General features: G+C 35.0%; 1 protein-coding gene across 1 annotated transcript in view; it reads left to right on the top strand.

Annotated features, from left to right (window-relative positions):
• The window catches only part of PAN3 (poly(A) specific ribonuclease subunit PAN3), a 79,072-nt gene that overhangs the window by 25,028 nt on the left and 39,659 nt on the right, over positions 1-14,385 (top strand). Inside the window, 2 exon segments of the mRNA XM_030954208.1 lie at positions 1,324-1,386; positions 9,532-9,693. Coding sequence (XP_030810068.1) covers positions 1,324-1,386; positions 9,532-9,693 — 225 coding nt within the window.

Raw genomic sequence — 14,385 nt, 5'->3', positions numbered from 1 at the left:
AAAGCAAGCTACATCAGTATGTTCTGTATGATTCCTGCAGGTGAAGATTGAGCTTAAAGATAATTGCTATAGTTGGTCCATCACACTGTTTTTTAAATATAAATGGTGGTGTTGAACATTAATTTTCTAATATTATGATGTCTCCAAACTACATGGAATATTGACATTCCTCTTTTCCTTAGTGCCAGTACTGTGTGCTGAAAGTCGGATGTAAAGAGCTACAAATGTGTTGCTTATCCACTTGCCAAGGCTGGTAAAAATGAAAAATAATTGCACATTCCTCCTTAACCCAGGCGTTGAGAGCCAATATATACACATATATGTATATACCTGGGTGTAAATTTGTGCTTGTTTATGAACCACATGCACCAAAGAAAATAAGCTATCAAACGGAAGTATTGCAAGAATGACCGCTGTCTCTAAAAATACTTCAAAGTTAAGCAGCACAAAGTGAAAACAAACCAATTAATGTTTGCTTATAAAGCACAAGTACCTCAAAAACTCAAATAGTATTTCAGAGTGCTTTCTGACTTAATGTATTCTCTCCTCAAGAAAAAGAAGCACATTAAGGCACTGGCTGCTAAAATAGTATTAAGAGTAAGTTTTAGCTGTGAAATTGATTAACTTGATTTTTTTTCTAGTTAGCATTTCAGCTATAACTGACATTAATTTAAAGAGGTTTGTATTTTTCTTTGCATAAAAAATTATTTTTGTTATGACTGCTATTTTGTAAAGTATGCTTGTATTAAAGGCTGTTAAATACTAGTAATGGGGAAGTTTTGATAAAGTACTACTTGAGCTGTGTAAATCTAGGCATCCAGGCTCCCTCTATAGTCAGCACAGGGAGATGAGTAGTTTAAAGAAACATTTAGCTTTCTCTGAGAAAAATACTTTGGAAATGACCAGATATTGATGATTGCTTTAAGTGGACAAAAATTGATGGCTAAAGCGATGAGAAAATAATAAGTTTTGTGACTGACTTTTGCTGCCAGTCAATACATTGCAAGTAGTTATGATGTAGTTTTAAAATATTTTTAGTATTTTTGTTACAATATCCAAATTGTCTGAAGTGATTTCCTTAAAAGCACTAAATGCTTGAGAGCCAGGTATTTAAAACCTTGTGTGATTCCCCTCTACCCCATTAACTGGAGTTTATTTAGAGCTTGATCAGTGGGGTTTATTAGACCAGTGCTTTGTGCCTGCTGTATAAAGGGAGCCTTGGTGACTAGTTCAAATGTATGTGTTTACAACATCTACTGTTTGAAAAAGTCTCCATTATCTTACTAAGAGCCCAAGTCTAAGGTTTTGTTTGTTCTGAACTAGCTGGCAAAACCAGCATTTCCTTCGTTTATCACTGACTTGGAGGACAGATATAATACAGTCGTGGTAAGTGAATAAAGAACAATTGCTTTCCTTCAAAAATATCACAATTCTAATTTGTAATATTTTGAAGTATTAAGTTATTTGGAACTATGTAAAAACTGCATGTTTGTATTGTGTAAAACTGAATAGCTTCTGTATAAGCATGTACTATGTAGTTCTGTTAAACAAGTTTATTGATTTTCTCTGGATGTTGCTGATCATGTTATGCTGGTAGCCCTTTAATAGTGGGCAAGCCATATGGAGAAATATTTGAGATCAATAAAATACTAAACATAAGTTGATGATTGTAATTCTGAATATCCTTACTTTTTAATTAGGCAGTATTTAATATGACTGGGCTATTTAATTTACTTTTGATTATTTGATGTTTAGAGCCATTCTACTTTCTGTTAAAAAAGTAAACATAATCCTTGAATTTTTATGAGCGTTCTCAAGATAATTATCTCTGTTTAGAAATTATTAAACTGCATTTCAATTTTAGATTTCAGGAAAGCTAAGATTACTGTTTAAAGACATTTTTATAGGATACTTAAAATGAAATCAAAGGAGCTAAGTATTTCAATAGATGGAGCCTTGCTGGAGGTTCTGTCAACTGTAAAACCTTCTGGATTTACTGTCTGGTTGCTGTAACTCCACATGCAGTAAGACAAGCAACCTTAAAGTGAATTTCCTATAAGAGATTTTTAGGTAAGTATTAATCTACAATGCACAAATAGGATTTGTGAAGCATGGAACAAAAGCTAAAGTTGGTAATAGACTAACACCCTTTCCCAAGAATAATGATGTCATGCTTATTTAATTTTTTTTTCTTCAAATACATGTTATGCTTGTTAAAAATAGGGTGACATTCTGAACTTGAACTTCCTGGTTGTTTTTCCTGAGTTGACTTTAGCCATTATCTAGAAAAGTGCTCCTCTCTAAACCTGAAATTATCTGTTTGGAAAAGTTCTTGTTTTCATTTTGGTGCTTCTGGTAAACAGTTCATAAAAACTTGTGTGACATAACTGATCAGAATCTGCTGTCAAGGACATAACAGCTTAATGCACTAAGATGAAAATATATTATGAAACTTCTGTTTAGAATTGTTCTGAGACTGTTGCCACCAATCCAGGCTAAAAGGTTCCTGTACTTGTCACTGGTCAGCCTTACAAGATAGGGAAAAGCATTTACTTTTACATTTTAACTTGTTTTTTCATACCTTCAATCCTCATGAAAACTGAACTCTTAAGAAAAGTTTCTAACCCTGACTTATTTCCATTTCATTTTTTTAATTGTTCAGTCATACCTAGAGGGGGTCCATTAAGGTGAGAATAACTTCAGTTCACAGGCTGCAAGGGGTGAACTAATTGCTGTACTGAACAACTCTATAAACATAATTTTAATGCTGCTTTTTATGTATTTTCAAGAAATTTTTTTTTAATGCCTTCCATTGGCTTTAGGTGAGTAAAGGCAAGGACAAAATCTCTAGATTAGAAAGGAAAGTATAAGAGAGATTATCTGAATTGAAGTTCACCCCAAACAGGGTGCAGCTGTTGAGTGCTATCTGTGGAGATTTACAGCAAGGGAGACTGGACAGCAGACTTAATTAATTTACTTTGATCAGCAGAAATAAATGTGCATAGAAAATCATTTGAAGCAAAGACTACCTGTAAGCCTAGTCTGCATAAAGGCAAGCTTTTTATTGAGTATGAGAAGAGTTTTAATTCTCAAGTTAAAATAAAACAATAAAGATAACTTCAGGTCCTGTAGATATTAAATTCTTAAGACTTAAATGGTTGCTATTTTATTTTTGAGTGTCCTACCTCCCATCTAGTTTTGTTACCTGTTGGGAAGCTGTATTTCTCTCTAGCTTCCTGTTTCCAGCTCTGTTTTGACACCTCTGATACCTAATCATTATCTAGTTCAGTAGTGTTCATTGAAAAGCTCTATGTGCCATGTCTGGTCTTGCTGAATTTACTTTTAATGAAAATGTGTCGAGACAGTTTTCACCTTTCAGAGCCTCCTGCATACAATGTCAGAAGCACGAATCATGTTCTAATGAGTTGAGGGGTAATGATCAAGTGTCATGTCACTGTTCTGAGACAGAATTATGGCTGCACAGACTCTGTAATGTACCTGGGCTAAATTTATATTCCAAACATAAATTTTTCCTTCTGGGATTAATACACCCGTACTACAATAATAAAACATTATACTTGGTGCTAAAAAAAGTTGTTGCAGCAATGCAGAAGGACTGTGCTTTGTGAGAAGACTAATGAATATTTGTAGGTAGTACTGTGGTCTAAAACATTTTCCAAGGATGTAATATAATGTAATCTGCTTTACATTTTTTCTTGGAATAGTTAGTTATTGGAATTGTTCCTTGGTTGTATGCTCTTGCTATCTTAGTTATTACTATTTGGATAAATATGTATTTTTCACTTCTAAGTGTGTCATGGAAGAATATATTACTCACTTTTATTTTTGTCTGTGAATTAGTGATCATTATGATACATAAGTCAAATTATAAAAGCATTTCCCTTTAAAAATATGTAACACTTTTACATTTTGCTGCCTCATCCTTTTGTGTATTTGAAGTCAAATAACTTCAAATGTAACTGATAAGCTAGATGCATTTGTTTACATTTACAAGCTTTGTTTGATTCTTGGTATGACAAGGTGTATGTAGTCTTCAAGAGTGATTTGCGGTAAAATAATAAAAAAATTTAGACTTGTGCACACATTAGTTGAAGGCACTATACAAATATTTAAAATTGCTAGAAATGGAGATATATTAGAAATAGCTAGGCATTTTGAGACATCATGCCTATTAAAGACCAGAGTAAAAGCTGCATCAGTCTTTAACTCTCTTACCTGTATATTTGGTAACTGTGCACTTTTTGAAAGTAACACAAAAATTTCTGTCCTATTAAAAGAAACCTTTAAACATTAAGAAAATTTGTGGTTTGCCCATAATGTTTAGTAGTGGAGTTTTTGAAGGTACATCTTGGGGTGGTGGTACTCTGACAAGTCTTCACTATAGTTAGAACTATCTGCTTTAATGGTGGTAGGAAAAAGTCTGCTTTTCCACCAGTTTACATCAATTCAACAGAGTTTATGAATTTCTTAGTAAATAAGTTTGTCAATATAATTAAATCCATGCCAGGATTTAAAGTTGTGGTAATTGATACCTCATCCCAGCATAACTATGCTGCAAAATTGATGAGAAAATATTTGACTTAATTATGTCAGTTCTGCTGCTTCTGAACTCTTCAAGATTTTCATGCCTTCAGCATATCTGCTCATGAAATAAAACTTTTTAGTATGTCAGCATGAAAAGTTTCCCTTGGCTATGGTTTAAAATGCCTGATATAGTGCCTTATCTATTGCATCTCTAAAATTTGTTTAAACCAAAATTTTTTTTTTGCGATGATCAGATGCATTGCTCTAGAGTAAGACACATTTCCATGCCAAATGTCACACTTAAGTTTTCTTGGGGTAGAAGAATACATCTTGTTTCTCTGTCTTCTACTTTGCAACTAGTGAAATTCTGACCTCAGCCAAACCCAGGTTTTCATGAGCAATTGCGATGGAAAGGTGTCTAGTCTGTTGAATGCATATAATATCAATGTGTAGTATTCTAAACTCCAAACTTGTAAGCATTACAAATGTTAGCATAGTCGTCTTTTTTTCATAAGGAAAAAACCCTCCACCCAACAGCAAATAACAGCCAACCACACAATTATTTTTAAGCTGTTGACCAAGCCCCTATTCAATTTTTTTTTTTTTGGTGGATATCAAAAATTTAAAAATTGGTTCTGGCCTTCAGAAGCTGAGATACAAAAAACCACAAGTGTGGTCTGCCCATCTATCAGTTCCCACTGGTTGTAATAAAAAAGGGAGAGTAGAGGGTATTTTGGTTAGCAATTAACCCAATCCATGTGAAGGGGTATTGCAGCTTTATTGGCTACAAAACTTAAGCAGCTTAACTTCACTTAAAAGACAGTTTTGCTTTTTCATATTAAAAGTCTGTTAGGGTATTACTGTTGACCATAACTCATGTTCAGGTGTAGCACTTAACTGGGTTTAGTTATACACAGTAACAGAGTTGTATTCAAAATTAAGGTACAGCTTAGCTGATTGTGCCTGTAAAGGGGCTCAATAACATATTGAAATTCATATCTTTGGCTTGGTGTTTCAAGTACTGACTTATTCCAGCTTAATCGTTTGTTGGGTGAAAGTAGCAATAAAGACACCAAGAACTTCTATTTTGGTTTTAGTTTTAGTTTTAAAGGCATGATAAAACAGAAATTGCTCCTTTTTTAATAGATAGGCAGCCTAGCTGAGTGTTTAACCTCCTTTTCTAATGGTTTCTTTGCCATTAATTTAAAAAAAGATTAAACCTTTCAAAAGTGAGCATTGAAATTTAAAATTGTCTCACATAATTTTGGTAGTCCAGTAAGTAGTACAAGAAAAATGTGAGCTTGTGTAGCTTTTTTGTCGCATTTAACCTGTGATGAAGAAGGCTTAAAATGACTTGTATTTGATTTGATAGTAGAAGCACAGCGTTACCATAGCTTAGACTCTTTGCAATACTTTGAAACACAATAGCCTGCTCATGTGTTTGTATGCTAGACTTAATTGGGTAGGCTTTGGTACTAAAAAGGGCTTGTAAATCTAAAATTCAAAGCCTGCTAGAGGTAAATGCATTTTAAGGAACAGAAATGTAATTTGGGAGCTGAGTGATCCTAAAAAAAATAAGTTGCAGTTCTTCAGTACAAGAAAACTTTGGAGTTGTGTAGCTTGATTTGTCAGCTTATCTAACTTAAATACTGCGTGAAAGTCCTATTGTTTGAATGTTTGTAGATATTTTCTTGCTTAAATATATTCCTCTGGGATGGCTATGGAACATCTTACACTAGAGGTCAGTTTAATCCTGTATTAGAAAAGGGAAATGTGATATTGCCCACTGTCCTTGAAAAAGGATGAACTAGGGCCAAAGACACTGTTATAGCAAATAGTAGGAAGAAAATAGAGTTGCTGAACACATTCCCAAGGTTCTTGTTGAATGAATGAGAGCCAAGTAATTAAACTGACTTGAGGAATCCTTTCTAGCATGGGCTAGTGAAGTTAATCATTAGTAGTGCTCTTATGTGAAGATGCTACTTAGGAGGGACTTGTTTCTGGAGTGTCTCTCTTTTGTTTCAAGTGTAATGTTTTTCAGACTTTAGGGGTTTATCTTTCCTAATAAATGTGCCAACCAGTAGGCTCCTATCATTAATTGCTGGCAGCAGCTTGGTTCTGCAGGGCAAGGGTTATAATTATTAGCTATGGTTGAAAATGCTTGCCCTTCTCACCCTGGGGAAAACGAAGCTGTTGCTAGCAATTAAACGTAGTTAGCTGTTCCCTGCCTCATGTAAACATTTGCAGCCAGTAATTACTACGTCTGAACAGTTTTTTTACCTCATAGACTGCAGGGAACGCAAAAAAACAATTGTTTTTGTAAACATCCAAGAGAAATTGTCCCCAGGCAGAAAAGTTTGGTTAATTAGTCCAGATTGTCATGCCCTCTGTGTTTTAAGTAGATATATTTACATACTTTATATATATATATGTTCAGAAATGATCAGTGGTTGATGAGTTCTTGCTCGTTTTAAGGTGAGCTATTTGTGTTGCTTTATTTCCTGCTCTGTGTAGAGGTCAGGCATATAGCAAGGTTGATACACTTACTGAAACTTCTTAATCTTTTCCCTTCTGTTGAATCTCTCCTCTTGGCAGGTACTGTTTTCTGATTACCTTTAAATTCAGATTGCATTTCTAAATCAGATCCAAGTTTGCTCATTGAGAACAAATGTTATTTAGAATGACTTCGGTGCACATAGACTAAAATTTATTTCCAAATGTTAATATTGTCTATTCCATCTTCTAATGTCTGTCTAAATAATGATTGATATCTTGACCTAGTTAATCCCTTAATGTTTTATGATAAGTAATGAAAGGAAAAAGTGTTTCTTTAGAGTCGTCTAGTGGTTAATTTCGTTTTTTATTACAAGTAAGTAAAGAACTACTACTAGAACATGAATTCATATTGTCTCTATATGATCTTTCATAAAGCCTCTTTCATAAAGCCTAGAATACAGTTTCATCCTATTGTCTGGAATCTGAATCCTGTTGTGACCAAAATAGCCTTCTTCCAGATTGGCTTATTTTGTCTTTTGTTTTGGTTCTCCTTTTCAAAATATTTGTAGACAACCAGTTACTATGGAAGATTAGGAAAACCGTTTGTGAATAGAAGTATGTTTGGGCACTGGTTTGTAGTCCAATAATCTGAAGCAGATTGTGCCCCTGCATTTGGGAGAGCATGGAGGGAGAGAGAGAGAGGGGAAAGCTTCCAGGGAAACTGTTACTCTTCGTTATATTGTTTCCAATAGTTGGCCTAAGAAAAATACATACTATATTCAAACCCTGCCCTAAAGTCCAATCTTGCTTGAATGTCCAGTGTCTCAGCTCTAATGGCTCTACAAGTTAGGATTTTAGTAGTCTTTCTGATTTACTGAGATAAGTTGCCCAGTAGTTTAGTGTTTCTCCAAATAAACAACGAGTATTTAGATTTACCATGATCAGGTGTGTGTTTGAACCGCAGGAGGACTTTTTCCTACCCATCACAGATTTCTAATTGGTATGCTAGAATTCAGTCTTGTTTGTTGTTACTAAGTTTGGTTAACTCCTCCATAGAGTTTGCCTTTGTAGTTCACAGTCTATGTTGGTATCCTTGGGTGGTTTTTTCCTTTTGTTTGTGGATTTTGCAGGTTTTTTGGAGGGGTTGGTTTGTTTGGGTTTTTTGGGCAAGTGATGAGGTACCGTTGACTCTGCTGAGTTTTAATTTTTTCCAAAGCTTTCATCCTAAAAGGTTCTGGGGAAATAGAGGAGAGAATATATTCAGGTTTTGGTTTTGCAGCCATTTTATGGTAGTTTTGTCCTGTGTTTTATAAATTGTTTCTGTGTGAGTGGGAAATGTTCTCCAGTTAGATTCTTGCCTTGTTTCCTGAGGTATAATTTGTAAAGTGTGTATGAAGGTACATGTTGCTAAGATTTCTAAGGTTCTAGGTGAAATAGATACCTGAATAAAGGTAAGTTAAGCTTTGATTACTTAGGGTGATCTATATTGAGATGATAGTTGCACTGTCACAGAAATGCCCAAACAAAACCTCACAGCAAAAGAAAACCAGCCAACCCCTGCAATTTGATCCAATTGTTGATATAATTGGCGTAAAAGGCCCTGGTCTAAATATGCATAGATGCCAAAATATTTCTTTTGATGATATTTCCTATCTAGGTAGATACACATAGGTTTGTAAGCACAGAGAAATCTTGAAAACTTCTGTACATTACCAATTTGAAAGTATTTAACAGATTTTCTTTTTTACAGTATGCCTTTTGAATTTAATGTTCATATCATTCTTTATAAAGAGTTCCATTTGTAGAGATCATTGCCAATGTAGTAGAAATGTCACTGTTAATGAGGTGCAAGTAATTCCTGCATGTTAACTTCCTCAAATGTGTTTTATTTTCTCAATTTTATGACAGTTTCCAATGCATTTGTCATAGTAATTCTTGTCTGTTTTCACTTAAGACAGTAGCTGAAGTTAATTTTTTTTAAGTACTAACCCAAGCAGAAATGTTTTTCTCAGAGTTCTGCTGCAATTGGCTACTCAGTTTTACCTGATTTTTAAAAGCAAATTTTCAGGAGATGAGTAATGGCAAATTTGAATTTAAAATTTGTTTGGTAGAAATTTCAAAGGAGATGTTCATTATTATGATGTGATTGAAGGTATTTATTTTGAAAACGTGGATTTTTAAAAACAATTTCTCATTTGGACAGAATTTCCAAATTTATGTGCGTATTTCAGTGGCTGACTTGTAATGGATGGCTTTGCTTACAAATAATGAGTAGTCTCCGAAGTTTATTTTCTTCTAAAAATTTTTAAAGCATTATTTATTGTAACCAAATAGTCAGGATTGAAAGGAAACAGTCTCAGTTAAATTTTACTTGCAAATTGTTTCCTATTCCACCAATCCAAAATCATATCACAGTGCAATACCTATTTTAGTGTAGCTTTAGATGAGGGTTGTTAGGAGTGGCCTGGTTTCTCTCCTTCTTTTTCATAGCCCAGGAAGTATCGACTGGGAATGCTGGATGAGAGGATAGTTCCCGTGGGATCAAAAGCAAGAAAATCAAAGAACCCTATTGGCTGTCTGGCTGACAGGTGTAAAACAGGAGTACCCATCAATATGGTTTGGTGGAACAGAGTCACAGAAAACAATTTACAGGTAAAATTATTTTTTACTAGTAATTTTTTCAGTATTTTGGATGTTTATTTTCAATTCTGGAAAATGTTAGAAAGAGTTACTCTAAGTACAAGTTAAGATCAAATATTTATTTTACATAATAGACACAGTGGTCCTCTAAGAGTGATTTGGAGATATTTAATTAGCTTCACCCATTGCTGAGCTATGTATTTTACTTGATTTTGGTATAATCTGAGGAGAAGGAACAAAAGTAATCATTTAATGTATTCTAAAAGCAAACAACCACAGCCTTTAATTCTCACTGAGGAAGATTTTTACTGGTAAAATGAGGGATTGTTGTTAAAATGATTGACACAATGCAAGTAGATGCCCTCAGTACAGAATTTGAAGACATTGCCATCATGAAGTATGAATTGCCATCAGGAAGTATAAATTCTTAATTTTTATGTTTGGATAGTTTCTACTTCTCAACTTGTTTTGAGAAGTGTATACTACTCTTACCATTATTTAACTTTATGCCTGAATCTTCTTCGACGCTGTAAGAGGGGAGTGGTACAGGTGGATTTGAATATCTTTCTAACGAAGTAGTAGGTAATCCTTGGGTTGAAAATGAAGGATAATTCTAGCCTAGGATGCATCTGCTTCATGTCCCTTAAAGTGGAATTTAGATGGAAATTATTACAGTGGTGGGAGCTGTACCACTGCTCCTAATACTGTTTTCACTTGTGTAGTGCTTTTTATTCCTCAGAGATTGCTATTTTAGTCTTCCTATGATGGTTATGTTATTTTTAGTGTTTTCTAAGTGAATGAAGTGGGTAAATTGATAACAGACTTGTAATTAGAACTTGTGGCACTTTAGGATTTTCTTTCAGTTCACTGAATTTCTGCCATGTAAGGGCCAACATGACACTTGTACGAGCTCCTTTCCACACTGATACTAGTTTTGCATTATTTGATGTTTGGACATCTCTGTGTTACTGAAATGAGCAGTCATGGGCAGCGTGATGTAGGCAGCATGATGCTATGTTGTTTAGGGACATTTGGACCGTCTTGGCCCTTTTGCTGCTGGGAAAGCAGCATAGTCACTGAGGGAGAAAAGATGAAGCTTTAAGGAAACATCGGTAGAAGGACCAGGTAAGCTTGAAGGACAGTGGTGAGACCCTGTGAAGCAGTACTGTTTTGAAGGGAAAGAACATTGACAAACTGAATTTATTGTGTGTATCTTAGAGTGAATGTAAGTTGTAATTAAAGACAGTTGTTTTGAGAAGAGAGAAGCAGAAAATTGGTCTTTGGTTTTCAGGTGGACATTAATGGGCAAAAAAAGTCCCATTTGCACTCGTGCCAGCTGTTGCTTTCTTGCTGTGCAGTGATGCAACAAGCTTTGTTGTTAATCTACTCCATTTAGATTAGATGCAAAAGGACTTAATGCTTTTGGAGGCTGGAGCCGCAGGGGCCTGAAACTTGAAGCTTCTTGCCAGGAGCAGTTGTCTTCTCAGTGCCTGTGCACTCTGAAGTATTGTTCGAAGTGTGGCACAGGGAAGGAAGCTCAAGGTCCCCATGCTTTCTGAGGTTGACAGTGTTTGAGACTGGCTGCAGAGCACATAGCTTTTGAAGGGTACAGTTCCAGGCTCCTTTATTGCACCAGAATCCTGGGTACATAATGGATTTAAAGTATGTGTGGCTTAAGATTTTGTATTACATGATACAGTTGGCATTGCTTACCATGGAGATGTGGACTTTAACAAAGCATGTATAAGCACATGTGGTGGAAATATGAACAGAAGGATGTGCTAGCCACAATAAATAGAATTGGAGGAGAAACAGGAGGGATTGAAGAGCAACTGTGGAGTCTGGCAAGACTGAAGAAGGAAAGGTGTTAAAACTTGCATTGTAAAATAATTTAACTGTTACTCCTGCATGGCTATGAATTTATAATCCCAATCTGTTTTGTTTAAATATGGTGTTACACTTAAATGATTAAAAGTGAAGTCTGCAGAGTGAATTGTACTCTGCATTAAAAAATAAGAAAAAACCCAAATCAAAGTTTGTTTTATAGTGATGTATCCTACCTTATATTAGGAAATGTCCAGAGCTGCTATACTACTACATGATAATATATTATAATAGCAAATGTAATCCCCCTTAGAATAGTAGGGGTTGTTACATTTTAGTTATACAGATTAGTTCTTATTCACCATCAAAACCTGATTTTTTTGTTTCTTGAGCAAAAAATAACAATAGAAATTAAGTTTTTCAAGTATGTTGCATTAGAAGCATAGACCTCTAAAATTTTAGATGTTTTCACAGTACTTTGAAGGATTTTTGTTAAATAAACATGAAGATATTCGAAATCTAATTTTAAAGTTTACTTTTTAGTGAGATCTACTTGCCAGTTGTAACAAGACTTTGCTAATAGTTTTGTCTGAGCCTGTGGTCTCGTTTATAAACCAATAAATCTTTAGCTAAGTAATTTTACCCAGTTTTAATTAAATTGACTCTTAATTCTTCTGTGAGAGCAGTAGAGTAACATAAATAGTAATGTTGGCAAATTGAAATTTATTAGAGCCTATTGTTGGAGTGATGTGATGACTTGTCACAGTAATTATAATAATGTAGCATGTTACACAAATTCAATGGTGGGATAGAAAGATTTGCTTTGAAGTCCTTGGCAACCTCCTATGTCTTCTGGGTTGCTCTGACATCGCAAAATGCATCCTTTCCTGAAGTCATGGCTCACAAGCAATCCTTGGAGGAATTGCAGCAATGCTCTGTAAAGTGGATCTCCTGATATAGAGCCTCTGCCCGTTAAAAAAAAAAGCAAAGAAACCGCAAAACCCAACAACAGCCACAAAATAACATGTTAAGCTCAAGAAAGACTTCTGCATGTTTCTGTATTCCTAAGAGATACTATGAAAACTGTGCCAAAAATAGACTGGTAAAGGAGTGCCCTGCTTTATAGCATGGTTGTGGGTTAGTGGTGGTTTTCTGTAACCATTACACGATTATGTAATTTAGGATGTCAGAACAGATCAGCATAAATTTGGAAGTGAAGGAGAACATAAAAAGAGAACAAAGAAGCTTGTATGCAGTTTCTAGCATGGTAAGTGCATTAGTACATCCTTCTAAAATCAAATGAGATTGGCCTACTTTTTGAGTTAGGTAGCTGACTCTGGGCTTTTGTTGAATGAGGAGCCAGAACCAAGCTAATGAAATACTATTATGGCCTCTGAAGCTGATGTGGTGTCTCTGCTGCTGCTGTACAGCTGTGTTGAGAGATGCTGAATGAGAAATGAGAGAGAGAGAAGAGTGGTTTCCAGTATTCCTGTGGGATCCCTGCATGACTTTCCAAAGGCTTCATAACTTGTACATCCCTGTATTCCAGCTCACTTCTGTACTTAAAGGGCACTTTGAGGATTCATTTATTAATTAGTACAGCATCGGGGCCTTAGAAGTTTATCACTGAGGAGCATAAAGACAAATCAGGTCTGTCAAAGTTTATAGTTGATGAAACAGGAATTTTGATTTTATTTCTGGATTACAGAAGTCTGTTGTGTGCAACTCCTTACCATACAGTAATGCCACATGCTGCTGTGTTGTACTTCCAGTGATGGTCTTCAGCTTAAATCCTTGGCTTGCTCTTTGCTTTCATCTGTACATTCTTTTAAGGACCCTTTAATTGTTCTGGAATGGGGTTTTTTTTGGTGATACTCACAGAATATTTTTTCCTCCCCTCCATGCTACATTTTAATTTTATTTCCTTTTAATACCTGTAAAAGCATAAAAGTCACCAGACAAATTCTGAGCTGACTGGTGACACAAATGAATAGTTTAATAGTCCTGGCCTCCTTTTGTACTTTTTTGGTTCCATCCTTAGTAATTGCATCGTGGCTAAAAACAGCCTTCACTTGGACTGTATTTTGTAAAGGTTTTTTTCACTGTGATGTACAGATGTGTAGGAATTGTTTTTGTAAGTGGAGCTGGATGGACTCAGTTTTGTGGTCTGTGTTTGGAAGTTTCTTTGCAAAGCTGACTGAAAAGAGGCATGGACATAAAGAATCTCAAAACGGGGTATTTAGATGAAATTTCTTCATGGAATCATTCTGAGAATGCATGATAAAGGAATTCAGGTAGTAATTAGGGAAGTTGCTTTACTGCCTTAGTTTGACAGCATCTATATTAATATATTGGAAGAAGGGGGATGACATTTCAGTTGGTAAGGTTGAGAGGAAGAGGTAATGATGGCAGTTTTAGCAAAGGTATCAGTCAGAAGTCACCTTAGGTGGTTTGCTAGAAATACATAATGTAGCTGACACAGCTGTACTTCCTTCTCTTTTATGCTGTTAATTGAAGACATGTTGATTAGCATTTTGAAATTTTGTGTGTGCCTTTTTATGGGGCATGTGCATTTGAAACTGAAATTAGACTTATTTAACACAGTGCAGACAGTGCTAGTAGGCTTTTCTTATTGTTTTGGGTTTAGAAGTACATTTGCTACTTTTTAACATCACAGTATTGCATAATCATGACATGATTCTTGCATGTCCATTCTTCTAGTTACTCTTGAAAGTTAATAAGTTTTCAATACCGAATTTCTCTACGTATTTTACCAATCCTGATTTATTCTGACTTAAAATTTTAAGCCTCATTTAGCATGAATAAGTTACTTTATTCTGAGATTAATAATTAATTAGTAATTAAATGACATTTGTCTAA

The sequence above is a fragment of the Camarhynchus parvulus genome, chromosome 1 (genome assembly GCF_901933205.1).
Source record: "Camarhynchus parvulus chromosome 1, STF_HiC, whole genome shotgun sequence".
Lineage (NCBI taxonomy): Eukaryota > Metazoa > Chordata > Aves > Passeriformes > Thraupidae > Camarhynchus > Camarhynchus parvulus.
This window is presented reverse-complemented; position numbering and strand designations above follow the sequence as displayed.